The 24,168-nt window shown below is 37.9% G+C and overlaps 1 protein-coding gene across 1 annotated transcript in view; it reads left to right on the plus strand.

Moving 5' to 3' along the window:
* Lrp2 (LDL receptor related protein 2) overlaps positions 1-24,168 on the plus strand; it is a 184,431-nt gene that overhangs the window by 63,690 nt on the left and 96,573 nt on the right. The window contains exons 15-25 of the mRNA XM_077110314.1: positions 977-1,179; positions 3,824-3,964; positions 5,535-5,738; positions 10,146-10,338; positions 14,362-14,487; positions 15,324-15,454; positions 17,962-18,099; positions 18,695-18,976; positions 20,418-20,660; positions 22,081-22,200; positions 22,308-22,424. Of these exons, the coding sequence (XP_076966429.1) occupies positions 977-1,179; positions 3,824-3,964; positions 5,535-5,738; positions 10,146-10,338; positions 14,362-14,487; positions 15,324-15,454; positions 17,962-18,099; positions 18,695-18,976; positions 20,418-20,660; positions 22,081-22,200; positions 22,308-22,424 (1,898 nt within the window). The remainder of the gene's footprint in view (positions 1-976; positions 1,180-3,823; positions 3,965-5,534; positions 5,739-10,145; positions 10,339-14,361; positions 14,488-15,323; positions 15,455-17,961; positions 18,100-18,694; positions 18,977-20,417; positions 20,661-22,080; positions 22,201-22,307; positions 22,425-24,168) is intronic.

Genomic DNA, 24,168 nt, shown 5'->3' on the forward strand with positions numbered 1-24,168 from the left:
TCATTTCAGTGTGCCATGTCATTATCAAGTGTTTCTAAGTGTGTACCAACTTGTCACCTTAGCCAGTTTTAGTGCCTCCGATTCCTTTCTTAGAGCCCTATTATGCTTTTTAGCTTTCAAGGGGTGCCAATATTTTTCTTTCTTCCTTCCTTCCTTCCTTCCTTCCTTCCTTCCTTCCTTCCTTTCTCTCTCTCTCTCTTTCTCTCTTTCTTTCTTTCGATCTTCCTGGTATATAAAAAAAAAAAAAAAGAAAGAAAATAAGAGTTTTCCTCAGGAATCATCCTTATCTTCATTTTGTGCCTGTGTCTAACTGATTCATCACTTACATAGAGTTAGTCATGGCAGGTGCTATTGATTTCTTTTCCTTGCTGGGCATCTCTTGCTTCTGTTTTCGTCTTATGCAACTCTGCGCATTCTGGGCCTCTGTTACAAGTATGATCCATTGATAGTTTCATCAAACAGATGCATAAGGGACTGTCTTTTGCTATCACGGGGTAGGTCTGAGGTTTGCTGGGGGTTGAACTCTGCTGCTTGTCATTCCATGTGCTAGTTGCTGAGAAATGGTCAGTGCAGTTATAGGAAGTATTTGTTGGGGACATCGTCCACTGGACTTCTCACCCTTATTATACTCTTTCACCTATGGAATTTGGAATGTTCTTTCGCATCTTACCTTTTTTGGCCAGGCAACCTTAAAGGGATGAAGAATTAGTAAGAAAACACTAATTTCTCCTCAAAATCTAGAACAAGCTAGAGGATTGACTAGGACTAGGATTCAAACCTCAATAGTCTTTACCAAGAAGCAGTATGGAAATCCTATCAAATGTAAATGGAATTTCACATGTATCTTTCTGTATATTCTATTATTTCAACAATAAATCATTCAGCTTTTTCAAGCATTTAACTGAACTACCTACACCTTTAATGAAAATAAAGCAAAACAAAAAATTGTGTGATGTCTACGTATCTTTTGTAACAGGAAGACCGTAGTTCATGGAGGTTCCCTCATCCCTCATCCCTTTGGAATAAGCTTGTTTGAGGACCAAGTATTCTTCACTGACTGGACCAAGATGGCTGTAATGAAGGCAAACAAGTTCACAGACAGCAGCCCACAGGTGTACCATCAGTCTTCTCTGAGGCCCTATGGGGTGACTGTTTACCACGCCCTCAGGCAGCCCACTGGTAAGCCACACAACAGTGGTGAGACCCTGTTTGGTACTAGACTTGTTAGAAACATTTTTTTTTTTTTTCCCAAAGCTGTGGAAGTTAAAGATGAGAGATCTCCTCCTGGGATCTGGGTGATATTCTCAATCATACAGAGGATTATCTAGAGTATTAAACCCTCAGGAATTGACGCTGCAGATCATGGGCTTTCAATGAAATTAGAATTAAAAGTACTGAATCTAGAGGAAATTTAGAGATTCATTTAATAGATGTTTATTGGCCCCTGCAGTATGCCAGGTCTAGGTGCTGGGGGGTCTAGCTGTAAACAAACCAAATCCAGATACCTCTGTTATGGGGAGCCACTTCATAAAACACTCTAAGACCGAATCAAATCAAGGAGAGCTTTATTTACTTAGACAGGGACTGTCACCCACCCGTAGAGACTGAAGCTCTGTGGGAGAGCAGCAATTTCCTGGCCTGTATCCTAGGAACTTAAAGAGGAAAACCACAACTCAGCGGCTTTCCTGAGCATCATTCAAGCAAGCCAGTCACAGAGGTTAAAACAATAGCAAGTGGGACCTGAGGGCCCTAAGCAGGACTAGAATTTTCCAGTTAGCAAGCAAACAAGTAGAGAAGCTAGAAAAAAGCAATCAGCTTGTTAACTGCATCTTGGGTCTGAGCAGGTGTTAGACAGCTGTACCCTGAGTTCGAGCAGGTGGTTAGTTGGGGAAAGAATCTACTTCAAAGTCTTGGGTCACCAAGACTACCATATCCTGGGTTGAGTACATTTTGTGGGGGTACAAAGTACAGAAAACAATATATTATAAGAAAACAGCTTTCATTTCAGTTTCTCAGAAATAGCTCTTGTAACATAATTTTTTATAGAAGGCAGCAAAATGGAGTCTTAGACCTGTCTATGACAGTTCTTGCTTCTAATTGGCTTATCTCACTTATTATGTCTAATATATATATATATATATATTACTAATATATAACCTATAACTTACACTCTTACTGATTTTATTGATTAGTGTAGACCACAACACCTACCCTCATTCTACTGGGAGAATTGTCCTATTTCAAAACTCTAATATTATAGTTAAGGAAACCGAGGCCTTATAGAGGAAAATGGCATATTCCAAACACTCATTTTGCATAGCGTGGGGACCATTTTATTTCTTCACTGTTGTATACATATGGATCTGTTCTTTGGTTTGTATTGGGTCTGTTATGGTTCAACTGGGTTTGATTCAGACACTGGTTTTTTTTTTTTTTGTTATTTTATAATAACTTTGTTTGTGTTTCAGAGTTTTGAATTGAGCTTTGACATGTCCATTTGAACTGTCTATGGCTCTTCTGTATTTGTTTGTGGATCATAGAAAAGAAATACACCAAAACTAGACTATGTTGGTAGAAAGCTTAATATTGGTGAACTGTCATTTGGAGAAATACAGATTTGTTTTCAAACTCTCATATTAAGTGATGAAACTGTTTAGGATGGAGAGAGACAACAGGCAATTAGGTTGCTTAAAAATATACTAGAATTGAATAGATATTGAAGATGAATAACCTTTAATATCTTCATCCTGGGAAAATATATCTGAAAACATGTTGGAAATCTCAATTTGGAGTACTTTTCAGTCTCAATTTATAAAGCTACTAATTTCACATGTGCCTTTACCCAGTTTGATCATCCAGATTATTTCCCCAAATAAATCCACTTGAGAAGAGAAAGAGACCATTCTGCAGAATAAGTCAAAGGTTCAGAAGACAATTTAGAAAGTAAATCTGAAAGTCTTGTCTGTGACAGTCTTGTACAGTGTGCAGTGAGCTTCCCAAGGTTACAACTTGAAAGACGGCTTTGGGAAACATAAACTAGTTTGGGAGGCAGACACATAGGGTTTTGGAATCAGGTCTCGATTAGAATTAGCTATTTCAGGCATGAATAATCTTGGACAAGTTGTCTAACCTTTCAGAGACTTCTGTAAAATTGGGGTAATAATGTTTACTCCTTGGGGTTATTGGTTATTTATTGGAGTTTTGTACAAAATAAGTACCCATTGAGTAATAGTTACTTATTATATTTTATGAATGGTAAGGATAGTACTGAAGGTTTTTATTTTAAAAGAATTTGGGGTGGTGCCGAGTGCGGTGGCACAACTCAGGAGGCTCAGGAGGCTGAGGCAGGAGGATCATAAGTTCAAAGCCAGCCTCAGCAAATTAGCGAGACCCTATCTCTAAATAAAATATAAAAAAGGCCTGGGGATTTGGCTCAGTGGTTAAGCACCCCTGGGTTCACTGGTACCAAAAATAAACAAACAAACAAACAAAAAAGAAAAAGAAAAGAAAAATTTGGGGGTGGGTAGTTAATTCTAATCATTGAGGCTAGCAGACAGAACCTATAATTACTGTGAAAAAAGAATACCATGGTTATCCGGTGGTGGGAGTCCTGATTTTTGTAATCACCAGTTTGAGAACGGACAGGAGAGCAGTGAAGTTGGGAGGGTTTGCGCAGCCGGATGTGGTAACCACATCTGGAGTGATGACTCCACAGTGATGCAAACCCATCACTGGGTTCATCTACAGGGCCAAAGTGGCTTCACGTGACTTGGAGTGTTACATCTGCCTAATTGTGATTGAACCCTGTGTATTTCTCCCCCAGCTAGCAACCCATGTGGAGATAACAAAGGGGGCTGTGAGCATGTCTGCATCCTCAGCCACAGAACCGATAACGACGGTTTGGGTTACCGTTGCAAGTGCTTATTTGGCTTTGAGCTGGATCGGGATGAGCGCCGCTGTGTTGGTAAGAAATCTGTGTTGGTGGGTCCTTCTGGCAGGCAGCATCAGGGTAGCTGCTGCTGGGCACTGGGCCAGGTCTCTGTCTGACTTCTTCGCTGCAAAAAAGGTTTCTCTAGCCCACAGAACAGCTTCTTTGGTAGGCACCAGGTTCTCTATGCATAGAGCTATATTTGAAGATGTAAAATTCCGTCTTTCCTTTAAATCCTCATCTAGGATTTTCTTGGTCTTCCTTTCCTCTTTGTTTCCTGAAACATTCATCTCTTTTTACTGTGATTTCTGAATTCCATGTGACTGCACTTGGTGTTCTTTTCCATACTATGTCTACTGTTTCCAATTCTTTTTATTTTTCAGTACTGGGGATGAAGCCCAGACTCTCTTGTACTTTAGACAAGTGCTGTACCCCAGCCTACCATTTCCACTTTAGACATTAACCTGAACTTTGATGGGAAGGGAGGTAGCCCATCCCTTTTATTGACTTCTCTTAGACCACCACGTATGCCCCTTTGAGCCAGGTAATCGCACCTTAATCTCATCTGGCTTTATTGCTGTATCCAAAACAAACTCTTGAGTATTAGGCTGGCTCCATTCCTCATGAAGTTTTTCATTCCAGTTCAAACTTTGATTTTTACACCTGTCTCTCAGCTCCTGTTTCACTCTTCCATTGAAGCTTTCCTTTCTTCCTCTTGGATTGCCTGCAGGTCTCCTCATCATTCACCCATGGCCTAGGCCCCTAACCAACAATGAAATACGTGACTATAATATTTATTTCACTTTACCTTTTGCAATTCTCTTTTCATCTGTTTGATAAATTCTTGCTTCCCAGATGGTCCTTCTGGAAGCTTCTATGGACTTTTTAACCAAGATAAATTTGTTAACATTTGGGGTAGTCCTAGATTCAGATAAAAATCTCCCTCATTTAAAAAGCCATGTGTTTATAACTTTTATCAGTAGTACATTGTCTAATGATTTTGTTTTTAAATTCCTTTTTGCAGTTATTATGTCTTGGCTATACTGCCTTTATCACTGTCTTTATCTGCCTTTATCACTGTCTTTTTGAATTCCTGATGTACTGTCTGTCTCCTTCTTGGCTTTTAATAATCACTTCTTCCTACCCCTTTCCTTTGTTCCTCCTCTCCTTCACCTTGTCTCATTCCATTGATGTTGATTCTTTTTTTTTCTTTCTGATCTTGACACTCCAAAAGCTGCCTTATGATTGTTGGTGTCAATTTCTGTCTAAAAGTTATTCCAACTTGAGAATTTTGATGGAATTACTGTGGAGGTTAGCTAATTCTATTTTAAAATTTTTAGTATGTGGACACTGCTTTTAATGCCAGTAAATCCTAAGGATAAATTTCTCAGGAAGAAGTTTTGAATACGTGTATCACATTTGTAGTTGCTTTTTTCTTCTTCTTCCTTTCCATTATTACCAGCTATGGTTTTCACAAATTTGTTATGTTTATTTCAAAATTATATTTCATGATAATAAAGTGTCTGTATGAACAATGTGATTTGTCTGGGATTTGGTGAAGGCAAGAACCATGCTGTGGCTGACTGTGCTGTCCTTCCTCCTACAGCTATTAAGAACTTCTTGATCTTTTCATCTGAACTGGCTGTGCGTGGGATCCCATTCACCCCCTCCACCCAGGAGGATGTCATGGTTCCAGTGACGGGGAATCCTTCTTTTTTTCTTGGGATTGATTTTGATGCCCAGGAGAGTTCAATCTTTTTTTCAGATACATCAAAAGATATGATATTTAAGCAAAAGATTGATGGCACAGGTAAGAAAATGTCTGTGTGTGTGTGTGTGTGTGTTTTGGCTATTTTCAATAACAAATAATTCATTCAGTTTAACTTTTAATTTCTACTTTTTAAGCAGGATCTTTATTAGGCTTGATAAATACTTTTTGGATTGAGAAAAGAAATTTGTTGTTGTTTTTTTTAAATAAATTATGTTGAAAACAAGCACTTTTCATTTTCAAAACAAGTTATAAGTGATGGTGTATTTTAATAATGACAATATTAACAAGAGAGGAAGGTCAAGTGTCTAGAAACCCTCAATAGCTTAAAGGTTCAGATTGGTCCAATGGGATGATGTTTCTTTGGGGATACTGGCCTACTTTTGTGCCAATGGCTGAACTTGGAATGACAATAATTTCTTAAAAAGTGAATTATATGAGATTTGGATTTATAAATCCATACTTAAGTTTTAATTGATTAAAATTCTGTTAAAATTTTTATAATGGTCAAAGAAGACAGATAAATTATGGTCAGCCACACTTTCCTTTTGGGTACTTTATTTGGTTGATGGCATGATCTATTGATCTCTATACCTGAAATTAAAAATTAATCTGAAATTTAAAAAAAAATTCTCTTTTTCTACTGACTTTGCCCCATTAGGTATACTTGTCTTTTTCTTTGTTAAAAATGTAGCCCATTTGCCAGTGCATATTCCTTTCCAGTGACAGCCCCTTCTCCTTCATTTATTTCATGGGCAATTTTCTTGAAAGATGGGTCTGCCCTTTCCTGTCCCCTCTTCTGACTCCTCACCTCAAAATCTATCTGCCCATCACTCTATCTGCCCATCACCTTCCTGGAACCCCTCTCATCTTGCTCATCTCTTTATTGCTAAATTAAATAATTGTCTTCAGTCCTGTTTTGTGTTCCAGTAACCAGCATTACTGAGTCTCTCTGAGCTTCTGACCTTGCAAGATTGTGAGGCTATGCATGTCCTCCGTCACCCACTTCTTTGGTCAGCCGGTCTTCTTTGATTTCAACCCTAGAGGAGTTGATCTTAGCCTACCTCCTCGCCATCATCTTGGATCCCATGTTTTCTAGTCCCTATCTTTGATTCTTTGGTAATCTTCTCAAAAACTGTTTCGATTTCCTTTCATTTCTTGTCCATTCCTTCTTGTGTTCCTTAGAAGTCTTTATAATTTTTTTTTTTTTTAAAGAGAGAGCGATGGTATCTTAGGGTGGTTTTGATTTGCATTTCTCTGACTGCTAGAGATGGTGAGCATTTTTTCATGTACTTGTTGATTGATTGTATGTCCTCCTCTGAGAAGTGTCTGTTCAGGTCCTTGGCCCATTTGTTGATTGGGTTATTTGTTATCTTATTGTCTAATTTTTTGAGTTCTTTGTATACTCTGGATATTAGGGCTCTGTCTGAAGTGTGAGGAGTAAAGATTTGTTCCCAGGATGTAGGCTCCCTATTTACCTCTCTTATTGTTTCTTTTGCTGAGAAAAAACTTTTTAGTTTGAGTAAGTCCCATTTGTTGATTCTAGTTATTAACTCTTGTGCTATGGGTGTCCTATTGAGGAATTTGGAGCCCGACCCCACAGTATGTAGATCATAGCCAACTTTTTCTTCTATCAGACGCCGTGTCTCTGATTTGATATCAAGCTCCCTGATCCATTTTGAGTAAACTTTTGTGCATGGCGAGAGAAAGGGATTCAGTTTCATTTTGTTGCATATGGATTTCCAGTTTTCCCAGCACCATTTGTTGAAGATGCTGTCCTTCCTCCATTGCATGCTTTTAGTCCCTTTTATCAAATATAAGATAGTTGTAATTTTGTGGATTGGTTTCTGTGTCCTCTATTCTGTACCATTGGTCTACCCGCCTGTTTTGGTACCAGTACCATGCTGTTTTTGTTACTATTGCTCTGTAGTATAGTTTGAAGTCTAGTATCGTTATACTGCCTGATTCACACTTCCTGCTTAGAGTTGTTTTTGCTATTCTGGGTCTTTTATTTTTCCATATGAATTTCATGATTGCTTTATCTATTTCTCCAAGAAATGCCGTTGGGATTTTGATTGGCATTGCATTAAACCTATGGAGAACTTTTGGTAATATCGCCATTTTGATGATGTTAGTTCTGCCTATCCATGAACAGGGTATATTTTTTCATCTTCTAAGATCTTCTTCTATTTATCTCTTTAGGGTTCTGTAGTTTTCATTGTATAAGTCTTTCACCTCTTTTGTTAGGTTGATTCCCAAGTATTTTATTTTTTTTGAGGATATTGTGAATGGAGTGGTTGTCCTCATTTCCATTTCAGAAGATTTGTTGCTGATGTACAGGAATGCCTTTGATTTATGCGTGTTGATTTTATATCCTGCCACTTTGCTGAATTCATTTATTAGCCCTAATAGTTTCTTTGTAGACCCTTTTGGGTCTGCTAGGTATAGAATCATGTCATCTGCAAATAGTGATAATTTAAGTTCTTCTTTTCCTATTTTTATGCCTTTAATTTCTTCGTCTGTCTAATTGCTCTGGCCAGTGTTTCAAGAACTATGTTGAACAGACGTGGTGAGAGAGGGCATCCCTGTCTTGTTCCAGATTTTAGAGGGAATGCCTTCAATTTTTCTCCATTCAGAATGATGCTAGCCTGAGGCTTAGCATAGATAGCTTTTACAATATTGAGGAGAGAGAGAGAGAGAGAGAGAGAGAGAGAATTTTAAAAATATTTTTAGTTTTCGGTGGACACAACATCTTTGTTTGTATGTGGTGCTGAGGGTCGAACCCGGGCTGCACACATGCCAGGCGAGCGCGCTACCGCTTGAGCCACATCCCCAGCCCCCTTAGAAGTCTTTTGTCCTTCGCCTGTCCTAACTTTAATCTCTGGAGTTCAGCATTGGTCCTTTTCTTTTTTCTGCATAATGTCCTAATGTCTAGGTGTTTGATTCCCATTTGTGCATTAGTTGTTAAATTACTGTGGGAGCCTTTTTGCAGAATGTTGACTAGTCGAGTGTCTTCCTAGCCTGGGGAATGAAAGGCAGGCCTGGGCAATCTCTCTGAGGTTCAGATCCAGGCTGTCTCTTCTAGATATCCACAACCAGTTTGAAATCAACATGGCCAGTGGACCCCTTCATCCCACTCTTCCCAGACTCTCTGCCTTAGAAGAAGAGTACAACTGCTTGTTCCTTCCTGCCTCCACACAGCCTGGATTTCCTGTGATCTTCTTCCTCTGCTTTTGATTCTGTTATTAACCCATTGACCCCCATGCTCCCAAAAACATGGAGTTCTTAATCTCTCTCCCTCTCAGTCACAAGGTTTGCTCTCCTGTAGCCCCCAGTTCCCTGCTTCCCTTTGGAGGAACTCTCCATATGTCCCCACCATCTGCACTCAAGCCATATGCCAGGAGTCTGTGCTGGGCACCATCCTCGGCACACCTCCATCACAGCACCCAGCACTCTTTTATTTCTGCCTCTGGACACAATTGTGTCTTCCTCTCTCCCATGTCATTTTAAAGTGCTTTGAGGGCATCTTTCTAGATGGTTTACTTCTCTATGATTCACTTTCCTCATCTATAAAATGGACAAAATAATGCCTACTTGATTAAGTGGCTGTGAGGATGGGTGAATCCATAAAAAGTCTTTTTTTTTTTTTAATCAATTCCTGGATCATAGTAAATGCTCAATTACCATAAGCTATTATTAGCAATATTATGTTACCTAAATATCTAATATGTTGTCTATCTCACAGAGGGCTTTATTTTTATGATTTGCTGAAACAATGACAGAAAATACTAGGACTTTTTTTAAAAAAACTATTAACTAAAGATCTAATTACCTATTCTGACTGAGATTTTCTTGAGTGGAGAAAAAGAAAAGAAAGAAGAGAGGGGAAAAGCATAAATATTTTTTTTCAGAGAGGAAAGTGGTTTCTTTTCTCCTGTACCCAGTTCTGATTTCCTTCCTGGTATCTTTGCTGGTCGTTTCCAAACTTGGCAACTTTGTGGTTGTGAAAGTCTGTTGAAAGACTGGTGAGAGGGTTGGGCGGTAACACCTCCGGTCACCCCCTGGTTGTACCTGGCAGTATCAGCTCCTTGGAGCCGTCTGGGGGTGGTAGTAGGTGAACTCAGGTATCTTTTTTTTTTTTTTTTTTCTGATGTTCTGCAATGAGAATTTTTTTTTTCCTTGAAGTTTGAACAAGGGAGTGAGTCCAGACTACACCACTCCTGGTTATATTTATAAGTATCATATCTATTCTTTGAGATCCAAACTTTGGGGAATGAATAAATTTGAGGTTTATCTCATGTTGTTGCTCAGTGTTTCTTTTTTTTTTTTTTTTAATTCCTCATGTACCTGAAATGTGCTCTGACACAGAATTTAAATATGCAGTAATAGGAAAATTTATGTCTTATGTGATATACTTAGTTTAAACCGTGTCCATGTTTGAACTTACAGGAAGAGAAATTCTCACAGCAAATAGGGTGGAAAATGTTGAAAGTTTGACTTTTGACTGGATTTCTAAGAATCTCTACTGGACAGACCCTTCTTATCAGAGTGTTAGTGTCATGAGGCTTGCTGATAAATCCAGACGGGAAATCATTGAGAATTTAAATAATCCCCGGTCAATTGTGGTTCATCCTCTTGCTGGGTAAGTATGTGCCTGTTTTTCTAAGGGCTTGAAACCATGCCTATTTTAGTCATGGAAAAGTGAAGTCCTAGGGGTTTTTGGCAAGTTTAGTAAATATAAGGTTGAACTATGGAACTTGAAATCATCTTAAATTTTACTCCTTTAGCATAAGCGTAAGTAATCACTTTATCTCCTTCAACAAACTATTCTCAGTCTCAGCTTCCCTGGTTTGTACTGGTGTGGTTTTTCATGGTTGCAGAGGACCATGGTTGCGGTACAGATTTGTTGGGGAAGGAACAAGATACACAGCAGAATTAGAAGGAAAGACTCCAATTCTTGCCCTGTTTTAATGAATTCTTACGAAATGTAAGAAAACATGCTTAATCATTCGGTAGTTTTCAGAGTAAGAAGTTTTCCAGATCACAGGCAGTTTAAGGTTTTGCTGTTCCGTCAGAGAACAAAAGACAGAACAGAAGGTCAGAGAAGAAAAGACAGAACAGTCCACAGTATTCCTTTTTGGTTCTTACCTTTCTTTTAAAATATGTTTCATACAAATGGCGCTGGGAAACTGGATATCCCTATGTAGAAGAATGCAGCTTGACCTTTATCTCTTGCCCTTTTAAGTCAACTCAAAGTGGATCAGAGACCCAGGAATGAGAACAAACTCTGTAACTGCTAGAAGAAAATATAGACCCACCACTCCAAAATGTAGGCTCAGGAACTGACTTTTTAAAAATCATAATTATGATTATTTGTAGATGGACATAATACCTTTATTTAATTTATTTATTTTTATGTGGTGCTGAGAATTGAACCTAGTGCCTCATACATGCTAGGCAAGCGCTCTACCACTGAGCCACAACCCCAGCCCCAGGAAATGACTTTCTTAAGATTTCTAAAATGTAAGAAATAAAACCAAAAAATCAATAGATAGGATGGCATCATCCTATCCTTCTGCCCAGCAAAGGAAACAGTATGACTCGATAGCCTACAGAATGGGAGAAGATCTTTGTTCCTTGGATAGGGCATTTATATCCGGAATATATAAAGAACTCAAAAAGCTTGACACCAAAATAAAATAAAATAAAATAAAATAACCCAATTAATAAATTGGCAAAAGAACTAAAAAGATACTTCTCAAAAGAAGAAATACTATTGGCGCAACAAATATATGAAAAACTGTTCCACATTGCTAGCCATCAGGGAAATGCAAATCAAAACTACATTGAGTTTCGCCTCACTCTAGTCAGAATGGCAATTATCAAGTATACAAATAATAAGTGTTGGTGAGGATGTAGGGAAAAAGGTACACTCATAGGTTGTTGGTGGGACTACAAACTAGTGCAGCCACTCTGGAAAGCAGTATGGAGATTCCTCAAAAAACTGGGGTGGAACCACCATATGACTCAGCTATCCCACTCCTTGCTATATATCCAAAAGATCTAAAATTAGCTATAAAATACTAGAGGAATATAGCCACATCATTGTCAATAGCAGTACAATTCACAATAGCCAAGCTAGGGAACCAATCAAGGTGCCTTTCAACAGATGAATGGATAAAGAAAATGTGTGTGTGTGTGTACACACACACACACACAATGGAGTATTACTCAGTCATAAAGAAGAATGAAATTATGACATTTTCCAGCTAATGGATGGAACAGGCAACTATCATACTAAGTGAAATAAGTTAGACCCAGGAAACCAAAGTTTGAATGTTTTTCTCTGATCTGCAGAAGCTAGTCCAAAATAAGGGGCAAAAAAGAGAGAGAAAAAGAAAGAGAAAGGTAAAAGGGGGGACATTTCATCATAATAGAAGAAAGATCAGTAGGTTAGATGAAGAGGACTGTTTTGGTCAGCCTTTTTTTCTGCTGTGACTAAAAGACCTGATGAGAATAATTTTAGAGGTTGAAAAGTTTATTTGGGGGGTTCATGGTTTCAGAGGTCTCAGTCCATAGACAGCCGGCTTCATTCCTTGGGGCTTTAGGTAAGGCTGAATATCATGGCTAAGGGAAGCAGCTCACATGAGTATCAGAAGTGGGGGGAAGAGAGAGAGAGAGAGAGAGACTAAGCTCAGCTCACCAAATATATACCCCAAAGCCCTGCCCCCAGTGACCCACCTCTTCCAGCCACCTCTTCCAGTCTACTCACCTTCAGTTACCACTCAGTTAATCCCTAGCAGGGGACTAATTCACTGATTAGGTTAAGGCCTCATAATTCAATAATTTCACCTCTGAATGTTCTTGCATTGTTTCACACATGAGCTTTTGGAGGGCACCACACATCCAAATTCTAACAGGGACTGAGGGGAAGGGAGAAGGGATGCTATAAGGGAAGAACAGTGAAATGGATCTGACCTGACTTCCTGTGTATATATTTCCTATGTGATTATGCTACACTGAGTCCCACCATCATGTACATCCACAAGACACAAACTAGATAAAGAAAACCTAAAGGTGAATAGCAGAAGGATTAGTAGAGTAAAGGGAAGGGAACGGGGAGGGAGGAGGTGAGAGAGAGGAAAAGTACTGGGGATTGAATTAGAACAAAGTATATTCCACGCTTTCATAATTACGTCAGAATGAACCCTAATGTTATATATAACTAAAGAGAACCAATAAAAAGGGGACCAAGGATGGGGAGGAGGGGAGGGCAAGAGAAACGACTGGGGAGTAAAGGTTTCAGATCACATTGTGTGCATGTTTGAAGATGTCATAATTCATTCCAATTTTATGCATAATTATAATGCACCAATTAAAAATAAACAGGGGGAATAATAATAGAGTAGAAGAAGGAGATCATGGTGGGGAGGGGAAGGTGAGAAGGGAAAAGGGAAGTACTGGAGATCAAAATGGAGCAAACTGTTTTATGCATATATGAATATGTCAAATGAACCCCTCTATTATGTGTATCTATAATGTAATAACAAAAAGATTTTAAAAATATGTTTAATAGCTGACATGATTGTTTGCAGCAAGGTATGTTGTTGTATTTGGATGGAAAAAGAGCAGTGGTCATTCACTGAAGCTATAGTGAGCCCTTAACATACATACTCTCATCTAATCCCGAAACCAGTTTGTGAAAAAGTGTGTATAATGCCCATGTTAGGGACTTGTGGAGGACTCACACTCATTGCTGAGAGTTAGTGTTCAGACTCCAGCTCTGTTCTATGTACAGCCCTGCCTAACCCAGGTCTCTCTGCCACCTCTGCAGTATGCACTTTATATTTTTATTTTCTCTTTGTAAAACAATATAAGAAACATACTTTAAAACTGATATCATTGTTAAGAAATTTGTGGTCCTATAGAGAGGTAAACCATAAATTTTTTTCTAGTGAATTTATCTTAACTAACTCTTTGGCATGTGGTTTTGTAAAGTGGTTAAATTCTTAATGGCTTTTTCATTTAAAATGATATGAAGTCACATTTCAGAAAGTCATACTTTGGAAATGACTAATTTTGATTCCTAGGGATTATATAAAGAGGAAAGGATTTTTTTCTCCCATAGACTTCCATTTTTTTCCCAATCCTCATAATAAAAACAAAAAGATGCTTTGAGTACGATATTGTTTGAGTATTATATTGATTTGGATGCTTTTCTTCATCTAGGATGAAATGTTTTTATTGCAAATTTATCAACTCCTTAAAGAAGAATAATAGGAAGTAATCTAGTAGATCTAGTGGGTCCTGGATGTTTAATCCAAAGAGAAAGAGAGGATACAATCTACTTTATTGCTCATGGTGGTCTATTATTTTATTTCAATAACATGGAGTATTGGGTGACAATTGTTTTAGGTTTTAAAGTGTAGGACAGTGGTTTTCTGTTTTGGATGTTTATTTTAATACCATGTGTGTTTTTCACTTTGATTACATATTGATAACTGTACTTTTAACTAAGAATTATATTAGTTATACAATAGTCTGTTAAGCTTCACAGCATATACAGAAAATGAAATTAATTGCAGCAAGTCTCTAGAAAATTTGTTTTTGTGAAATCCCTGAGTCATGTAATTTAACATCCATGATTTATTACTTCTTTTTCCAGGTATATATTCTTCTCTGATTGGTTCCGTCCTGCTAAAATTTTGAGAGCGTGGACTGATGGATCTCACCTTGAGCCTATAGTGAATACCACTCTTGGATGGCCCAATGGATTGGCCATTGATTGGAGGTAAGTAGGAATCACCCCATATCATTCGTTACTGAGTTCCTATGTAGTGCAACACACACACACACGGCAAAGTGGGGTGCCATGATGGAGTGAGGAAAAGCACACTCCATGTCCTCAGAAACTTTTTAATCATTAATTGAGATGGGAGGAGGATGTTAAATGATATAAGAACACAAACGTGGTTGGCCAGTTACTGGTGGGATGAAAACCAATGCTTTCATGAATTTTCTGAGGAAATTTCTAGAAGCAACAGAATGACAGGGCATAGTGGAGGGTCGAGAGGGAGGAAGTGAGTCCCAACCCTATTAGTGGTAGAATAAGGATTTGATGAAACACTGGTTATGTGTAATTTCTTCCAGGGGTGTCTTGAGGATAGAAAAATTTTGAAGTCAATCAACAAATGTGTATTTGTTTATATGCATTTTGGGAGAGTTTTGAGGTATGAGATATAGTTCTAGAAAATTGAGGATCCATCTGGGAATATGGAAAAGGAAAATATAAATTAGCTTATGAATATGATATGCCAAAGTAGTTATGGGAGGGAAAAAAAGGAAGAAATGTATTTAGCCTTTTAAACATAGGTGATAGTACCAATATTTTTCTTAACTTATGGATTTTACAAGGAGAAAAATAAAATCCCCACTCAAAGATAGCAACATTTCAAATTTTCAAAGATAGTTAATTGTAAGTCATTTGATGAAAGTAGCTCTCCTTTTCTGAGGGGCCTAAAACTTTATCAAACTTTGGGTGTTGATTGAGCATTTTGATTTTGAATTCCCTCAGGGTGATCTGCTGGTTTTTGGATAATGGATAACTTAAGTATTTTATTGTTTTAGTGCTTCACGATTATATTGGGTAGATGCCTTTTTTGATAAAATTGAGCACAGCACCTTTGATGGCTTAGATAGAAGAACTCTGGGCCATATCGAGCAGATGACACATCCATTTGGACTTACTGTCTTTAAAGGTATGTTTTGAATCAATAAAAAGTGTGTGTTGTTTTATACTTTGCAATTCATAACAGTAAAACCATTATCATTGGTCTCTCACAATTTCAGAAAAGCTTGTTACTTTAAAATACAAAAAATTAAAATGGTGCTATTATATATAGACAAAACAGTTGGTTTGTTGATGGAAAATAAGAGTTTTAGAGTGTGTTCCTTTGGACACATTTAGATAACTTATTTAGGCATAGCACTTTGTAATTTACACTTCTACTATTCCTGAGAATGTACTTACATAACTAAGTTTCATGTGAAGAAATAGTAAATCACTGCCTCATTGAATGATTTAAAGTCATTCAAGAATTAGATAGCAAGAGTTAGGAACTATTATAGGATTTCATTGTTCTCTGTTTGCAAGAACCTCATCAGAACCTTGTAGAAAAATGATTACGTATATCCATCAATTGTATATCCATTGAATAATTTTGAAGCTTGTTCATCAAAATGTTGGGTAATTATCTTTGTTGTAGAGAAATGTTAGGGTACTACTTTAAAAAACAGAAAGACATGATTATTTCTTCAACACTCTTTCCAAAGAATTTTCATGTTACTCGTAGAGATTGCTGGGAAGCTTGGGATTCTGGGAAAACACCGCCGCCATGATCACACCCAGAGCTTCAACCTTCCTTCTCTCAGCCCCCTTCTTGAGTATAGGCAAGCTTGAGTATAGGCACTCTTATCCCCAGTTGAGCTGCTGGGGATAAGAGTGTAAACTTGCACCATGAAATGGCTAGTTTGTTTAGTTTTGAAAACAAAGCTCTATGGATGGCTGGGTAGCTTGTGTACTGCACACAACTGTTAGGCCAAGAGTGAGGAGAGATTGATGTCTATTCCGGTTATGCATGAAAAACCATAATCAGTTCGAGGGGTGACACTATATAGTGGCTACCAAAGGCCCTAACTATATGCTAGTTGAAACTACTTTGAATAATCAGTATAATCCTTTAAAAAAAAAACTAGACATTGGCCATAAATCAACAATTTTCTCACGTGCATAGAGTGTGGAATGAAGAGTGAATATATTGGATATTCCACCCTGCTGTCTGTTTTATCTTTGGAGTGTGTGGTATTTAAAAATATTTAAGACATGCTCTTGTGAGATTTTTGGTGAGATGAGTCAATTATAAATAGTCACCCTCTCAAGTATTTACTCCCCTTTCTCTAATGATATCAGATACATGCTGTTTGCTGCTATATAGGAATATTATAAGAATGTTGTATTCTCTCTGCTCTGTGCTGAAATGTTTTGGGATTGAATAAAAATGCAATTTCAGTACCTTTTGGTTTCATCAGTATGAACAACAACTTGAGTGCATCCCCATGAGAACAACATGACATTCCCAAAATAACGAGAGCAGTTTCTTCCAACCCTGGCTCACAGGGTGGATCTCTAATGGAAAGTTCTTTTGTTGTGTCATACCGTGGACATTATGCCCCTTTTTATCAACAGACTAGGTCTTCCTGACCATACATTGCACAGGACTGAAAGTTTGATTGAGCTCCTATGTACTTAAATATGTTATTATATATACCTCCTGAATGGTGGGACTGACTTTGTCATGGAAAAAAGATTTAGTGAGTCCAATAACTGATTGGTCATTGATTAGACCACAGATAAGGAAAATTGATCTCATGATCAAATTTGTGGCATCTTAAATGTTTTCTAGTTAATTGGAATTTTCAACGATAGCCCAAGAGAAAATCCATGTTGATTCAGTTTTTTCTTTTGAACACTGTTGATGTCTATGTGTTTACTTTCTTGCTTCAGTAGTTAGTATAAAGTGAACATGATTAAATTTTTGTTAGGTAAAATCTTATGCTGCCTCTGTTTTGCCATTCTGAGCACCATGGTACATGGATGAGGTTGCAGGTGTATGAACCCTTATGTTGATATTTTTACCAATCCCCAAACATACTGAAAGTTCCTCTTTGGACTAGATTTGTACTTTTCCTTCTCAATAACTTATTAAAGTTGAACATTAAAAAATTAAGCATTCTCATGCAGACATGGACTACAGAATTTTGGAGTTGGAAGGGATGTTAGATGTTGTCCGTTGTCTTCACATAGTTAAGTATTTTGCTTACCCACTAGGCAACTTAATGTTGGGAGAAGAGCCTAGTCTTAAGGGGCCTCATATAGAAGAACATTGAGAATAAAAAAAACTTTTTCCTATCAAAGTTTAAATCTAAATGCCATCATAAAATTTCATGCATACTTGCCCTGAACCTGACCATGATATTAATAAAATGTAGACTTCCAAAGAGCATTTATAGAGAATAACTGGTCATGGAAAATGGTTACAGAGACAGATTAGAGATATTTGTGGGAGAAGAGTCTTGGAATTGTGAGAAGCATTACAAGCCTATTGCTTTCTCTCAGAAATTTATTTATAAGTAAGTTAATTCCCTAAGTGATTTATTTATAAGTAAGTGATGACTGAAAATACAAATCCTCTGTATTCCTTTTTAGATTACGTGTTTTTTACCGATTGGAGACTGGGTGCAATTGTTCAAGTCAGGAAAACGGATGGGGGAGATATGAGGGTCATTCGAAGTGGCATCAACAACATAATGCATGTGAAGTCATATGACATCAGCATCCAGACAGGTGAGTGAGCTCGTCAAGTTTTTTTTTTTTTTTATATATCCAAATAAAAAGTACATCCATATCAAATATGGTGACTCCTTTTTGCTTTAAATACTTATTAATATAGCTCTTGATAATTCTATATTCCAGTCACTCCTTAAGTCTCTTCGAATCTGAAAGTTTTTTCATTGAGAAATACACATTTTTAGCACTTTTCTGTTTTAAATAGAAATTTCAACTTTCCTTCTCTTCTTGAGTGTAGACAAGCTTCTCTGAGTTGAGCTGCCGGGGATAAGAGTGTAAACTTGCACCATGAAATGGCTAGTTTGTTTAGTTTTGAAAACAAAGCTCTGTGGATGGCTGAATAGCTTGTGTACTGCACACAACTGTTAGGCTCCTATCTACTTAAATATGTTATTATACCCTGCTGTTTGTAGCAGGGTATAATAACATATTTATTATGTTATTACTTCCAAGAGGATGCTTGCTATGTTTTAATACTGGGTATGAACACTGTTCTTTCCTGTTTGTGTGCCTTCATGAATCAAACCTGTGATCAATGTAATGGGCATGTGCAGAACTTACTCTGTCAGGGCTTTGCATTTTCCATTTTCAGGATCTAACTACTGCAGTCAACCCAGCCACCCCAATGGTGATTGCAGCCACTTCTGCTTCCCACTGCCAAATTTCCAGCGGGTATGTGGGTGCCCCTATGGAATGAGGCTGACTTCCAATCACTTGACTTGCGAGGGAGACCCAGTCCGTGAACCACCCACTGAGCAGTGTGGCTCTTTTTCCTTCTCCTGCAACAATGGCCGATGTGTGCCCAGTTATTACCGCTGTGATGGAGTTGACGACTGTCATGATAACAGTGACGAGCATCTGTGTGGTGCATCTAGTAAGTAGCTGTGCTCGGGAGATATTTCCTGAAGAAGCTTAGGTTATTTATATAGGAAAAATATCTTTTAGAATTTCAGATTCTTAACATGTACTCCAAAGGCTTTTAGGAAGCTAAGCAATAAATGCCTTTCATATAATGTCACAAATAGTTTCCAGCGTTGATTTAGATTATCTTCAATAAATTTGTTTGGACATTAGCTCTTTGGACCAATTCAGAGTCATTACATCTTGATAAGCACTCAAAAAATTGAGTCAGGATTAGGGATGTGGCTTAGTGACAAAGCACTTGCTTAGTATGCATGAGGCCCTGGATTCCATCCCCAGACCCTGCCCCCCACACAGTTGAATCAAAATGGATATAGCCTTTAGTATCTGAGAAAATATTGTCACAATGGGTACTTGCCATTAAGTCTTTGCAAATGTCATATGTTATATTTCTTTTCCCCACCTTTTGGAGTAATATGAATTAAGGGTGAAATGACGGTCTTAACCTTTACCTCTTATTTGCTGGTTTTCTAGTCTTTGAAGTTTGAGGTTTAATAAAATGTTATTACAGAAGGCATATGTATCCCATGGAAGTTTTAAACAATAAAGTTAGAGGACAGTTGAAATCTTAGAAATCTCTGTCAAGGTGAGACCAATAGTAATAGTAACCTGTCTTTTTGGAGAAAAAGAAGAGTGCCAGAATTGAAAAATAGAAGTGTTCACTTGTGCGGTTTTTCTGGAATTTCTGAAAGCTTCATCTTTCTATGAATTATTTTCCTGCTTCTTAGATTGTCCATTTGCACTTCTATTTCAAGGTTTCTGTAGACTGAGTTTGAAATTATGATTAGAGGAAGTGAAGCTTCCTTTAGAAGTTAAAGATGTACCTATTGACCACATCAACTACAGCTTGGATCTTAGGCAGATTTCTTTTCTTTTTTGGTACTGGGGATTGGCACTCAACCACTGAGCCACATCCCCAGCCCTATTTTGTATTGTATTTAGAGACAGGGTCTCCCTGAGTTGCTTAGTGCCTCCCTGTTGCTGAGGCTGGCTTTGAACTCATGATCCTCCTCCCTGACCCTCCTGAGCCTCTGGAATTACAGGAGTGCGCCACCTGTAATCACCACCTGGTGATCTTAGGCAGATTGCTAAATCTCTCAGAGTCTCAGTTTTCTATATTTGTAAAATGCAGATAATTATACATACTTCATAGTATTGTTGTGAGAATTAAGAGAGGATATATATATCCTTACAGATATACAAACATAAACATATTAAGTGTACGTATAGTACTTAGAGGATTTTGATGATTAGAGGATATCATTTGATGCACATCTCTCCGTATTTTATATAATGCTCTCACTGAAAAAGGAGAGCCTTTGGCCCACAAGGCAAGAACTCATGTAAAATGCTGGAAAAGCAAATATCTTCATGACCAGTTCACTGCTTTGCAGATAACACCTGTTCGCCTACGGCATTCACCTGTGCTCATGGAGGAGAGTGCATCCCTGCACACTGGCGCTGTGACAAGCAAAATGACTGTGTGGATGGCAGTGATGAGCAAAACTGTCCCACCCGCGCACCGGCTTCCTGCTCGGGGTCCTACTTCACCTGTGATAATAATCTTTGTATCCCAAGGAACTGGGTCTGCGACACAGACAATGACTGTGGTGATGGATCTGACGAGAAGCACTGCCGTAAGTTTTGCACGAGTGTCTCTTGGTTGGTCAGCTAGTCAGTAGGCCAAACCATTTTCATTGTTCTTTGGGCACTCTTATTCTGTCTGTCCATCTGTGTATCAATGGGCTGTAAAAATCAAGGCATGTACCTGCCTCTGGGAAGTTCAGAGTCCTACAGATCTTAAATTCTGTGGAAGAAAATGGGCTGTTGTCTCATGCCAAACATTCAGATAGGACCTGAAAAAAAGTGGCACATACCTATACTCCCAGTTACTCAGGAGGCTGAGGCTGGAGGATCTCTTGATCCCTGTAGTTGAAAACAGCCTGGACCATATAGTGAAACCCTGCTGAAAAAAGAGTCCCTCAACTAACTATTCAGATATTTAAAGCAAATTTAAGAAATCATATAAACATATCCAGACATTTGGCAATGGATTTCTTAGATATTTTTGTTCTCGCTTTTAGTTTTTCCTTGGACATCTCAGTCAGGAGGTCAAATGGTATAGAGCTGTATGTGGTATTGACTTGTACAAATTCACTCTTTCAGCTATCATTTGTTGAATAGCTGCTAATGTTATACATAATGTTTGTCCTTAGACTGTGGTAAGGAGAATCATAGAAGGCAAAGACACTTAAAGCAAGGTAGACAGTTAGGAGGGCCTTTGAAGTGGTAGATACAATTCTTTTCACTTGATGCAAGGCAAAAAGACAACAGAATAATAAAGGTGTACAGAAAATTTAAATTTCTGTTACTCTTACCTACCTGGTTTTCCTCTTTCCAGTTCTTACCCTTTTAAGTTGTTGTTCATTTGCATGTCTGCAATAATTTAAGGTGAAGCAAAGCTCTCCAGAGTAAATTCTAATCCTGGTTGTGTGATTAGGCAAGTCAGTTTCCTCTTGGAGTAGATGAGCTTTAAAGTCCCTTCTAGTTTTTGCATTCTATTCTAATTTCTGCATTTAGCAAAACTTGAAGGTGCTTTAACAAGGTAGGACCCTGGATTTTGTAATTGTTTAGACTTTATATTAATCCCAGTCATTGTGATCTGTCTATACACTGAAGCTATTGGCATGTGGGTTGCAGTTCCCATGTTGCCTCCTTGGGCTCCATTGCTTAGCTTTAGTCGAGAGTCACGGACTTAACAGTGTTTGTGAGATGTGGTGGCTGTCCAAGCCCTTCATGCTTACTTGCTAAATGTAGTCCATTTTTCAAGATGCAATCACACTTTCTGACCCTTCTCTGTATTCTTTTAATTTTTGATTCCAAAAATTGCCTAGTTTTAAAAGTTCTCATGTTGCTGACTCTGACAATGGGGCTCATTTGACAGAATCTTGAACCCACGTATAACTGAGAAAACTTGTGTAGCTTCTTAGTATTTTTCGATTTGGCTCTGGTACATGTTGAACAGTAAATAAATTTACTTGGCTTTGTTTACATTAGAAACTTCCGGGACATGCCAACCTAATCAGTTTCGTTGCCCCAACCATCGGTGTATTGACCCCTCTTTCGTCTGTGATGGGGACAAGGACTGTATTGATGGGTCTGATGAGGTCGACTGTGGTAAGTGGATTGCTTTGCTTTTTTTTCCCTCAGTGTTTACAGAAATCTCAGTGTTTGGTCATTTTCTCTCTGAACTAATTTCTAATGTTTTTCTCTTCCATTGTTAGTATTAAACTGTACTGCTTCTCAATTCAAGTGTGCTGATGGGAGTAAATGTATTAGCAACAGTTACCGTTGCGATGGTGTTTTTGACTGCAGCGATAACTCTGATGAGGCAGGCTGTCGTAAGTATCACCCACCCAGTGTGTTTCAGACAGGGGTCATGTCATTGTTACTTGTTGATGCCGCTGCACATATTCTCTATTCTGACAAACTGGAGGGCAGAAATCCTGAACTGAAAAATATTCTTAAAACAATCAGTATTGAACCACAATGAAATTGCCTAGGCCTTACCATATAATGATTTATCATTAGCGATTCAAGTGGGCACTTCAGATAGTTTTCCAGGTGGGTTAAGGATTTCTTAGATATTTTTGTTCTCGGTTTTAATTTTTCCTTGGACATCTCAGTCAGGAGGTCAAATGGTACTGAGCTGTTTGACTTGTGCAAATTCACCCTTTCAGCTATCATTTGTTGAATAGCTGCTAATGTTATATGTAGTGTGGTAAGGAGAATAATAGAATTATAGAAGGAAAAGACACTTAAAGCAAGGTAGACAATTAGGAGAGCCTTTGAAGTGGTATATACAATCCTTTATTATTATTATTATTATTGATTTTTAAATTCTAATTTGTTATATATGACAGCAGAATGCACTACAATTCATAATACATAATTTTTCATATCTCTGGTTGTATACAAAGTATATTCACACCATTTGTGTCTTCATACATGTACTTTGGATAACGATGTCCATCTCATTCCACCCTCATTTCTATGCCCGTGCCCCCTCCCTCCCACTTTCACCCCTCTGCCCTATCTAGAGTTCATCTATTCCTCCCATGATCCCTCTCCCTACCCCACTATGAATCAGCCTCCTTATATCAGAAAACATCAGCATTTGATTTTTTTGGGATTGTCTAACTTCACTTAACATTATCTTCTCCAACTCCATCCATTTGCCTGCAAATGCCACGATTCTATTCTCTTTTATTGCTGAGTAATATTCCATTGTGTGCATATACCACATTTTTTAATCCATTCATCTACTGAAGGACACCTAGGTTGGTTCTACAATTTACCTATTGTGAATTGTGCTGCTGTAAAGAATGATGTGTCTGTATCCCTGTAGTATGCTATTTTAAGTCCTTTGGGTATAAACCAAGGAGAGGGATAGCTGGGTCAAATGATGGTTCCATTCCCAGTTTTCTAAGGAAGAAGTGGTAGAAATGGTAGATACAATTCTATGGAGGTTTAGAGAAAAGAAATTCCTTATAGTAAGGGGATTCAGTGAGAATGTTATATAATATAAAATCTATAGTATTCACAGGCTGGACATCTAAAACAACATGATTTTAAAAATTGCCTACTGATCATATTTAATGGATTTTAGGCTTGTAAAATATCATCAGTGAGTTGGTCATTTGCATGAATACTGGTGTTTTGGACAATAGAGTAGATTTTCATTAATTTTTCCAAATTAAGAAGGAAATATATAAATTTATGGGTAAAAAGGAAAGTTAACTAAAATGCTTACATACTTTCTTTTATTTGTTTGGCAATCAAATATTCCTTAATCTCTAACTTTCCTATTATACATAGAAAACATGGAACTCTCTAATCTGTGGGGAACTGTTAATTCCACTGACTTGCTGTCGGCTCACGAAGTTCCTGGGAGGAAGCTTGGGTTTAGCTTTATCAGATAGGGAAGCCATTCTTACCTATCCCTCAAAGATTGCTTGATAAATAGTGTAAAGTTTGCAAAGAATCAAGCATTTACTTAATGCTTTTAAGTTTACTTATTGGGTGCTGGTTTCATTGGATATAGAGTTCATTTGAAGGAAAATTAGAACATATGATATTAAGCAT

This window comes from Callospermophilus lateralis, chromosome 9 (assembly GCF_048772815.1).
Source record: "Callospermophilus lateralis isolate mCalLat2 chromosome 9, mCalLat2.hap1, whole genome shotgun sequence".
Taxonomy (NCBI): Eukaryota; Metazoa; Chordata; class Mammalia; order Rodentia; family Sciuridae; genus Callospermophilus; species Callospermophilus lateralis.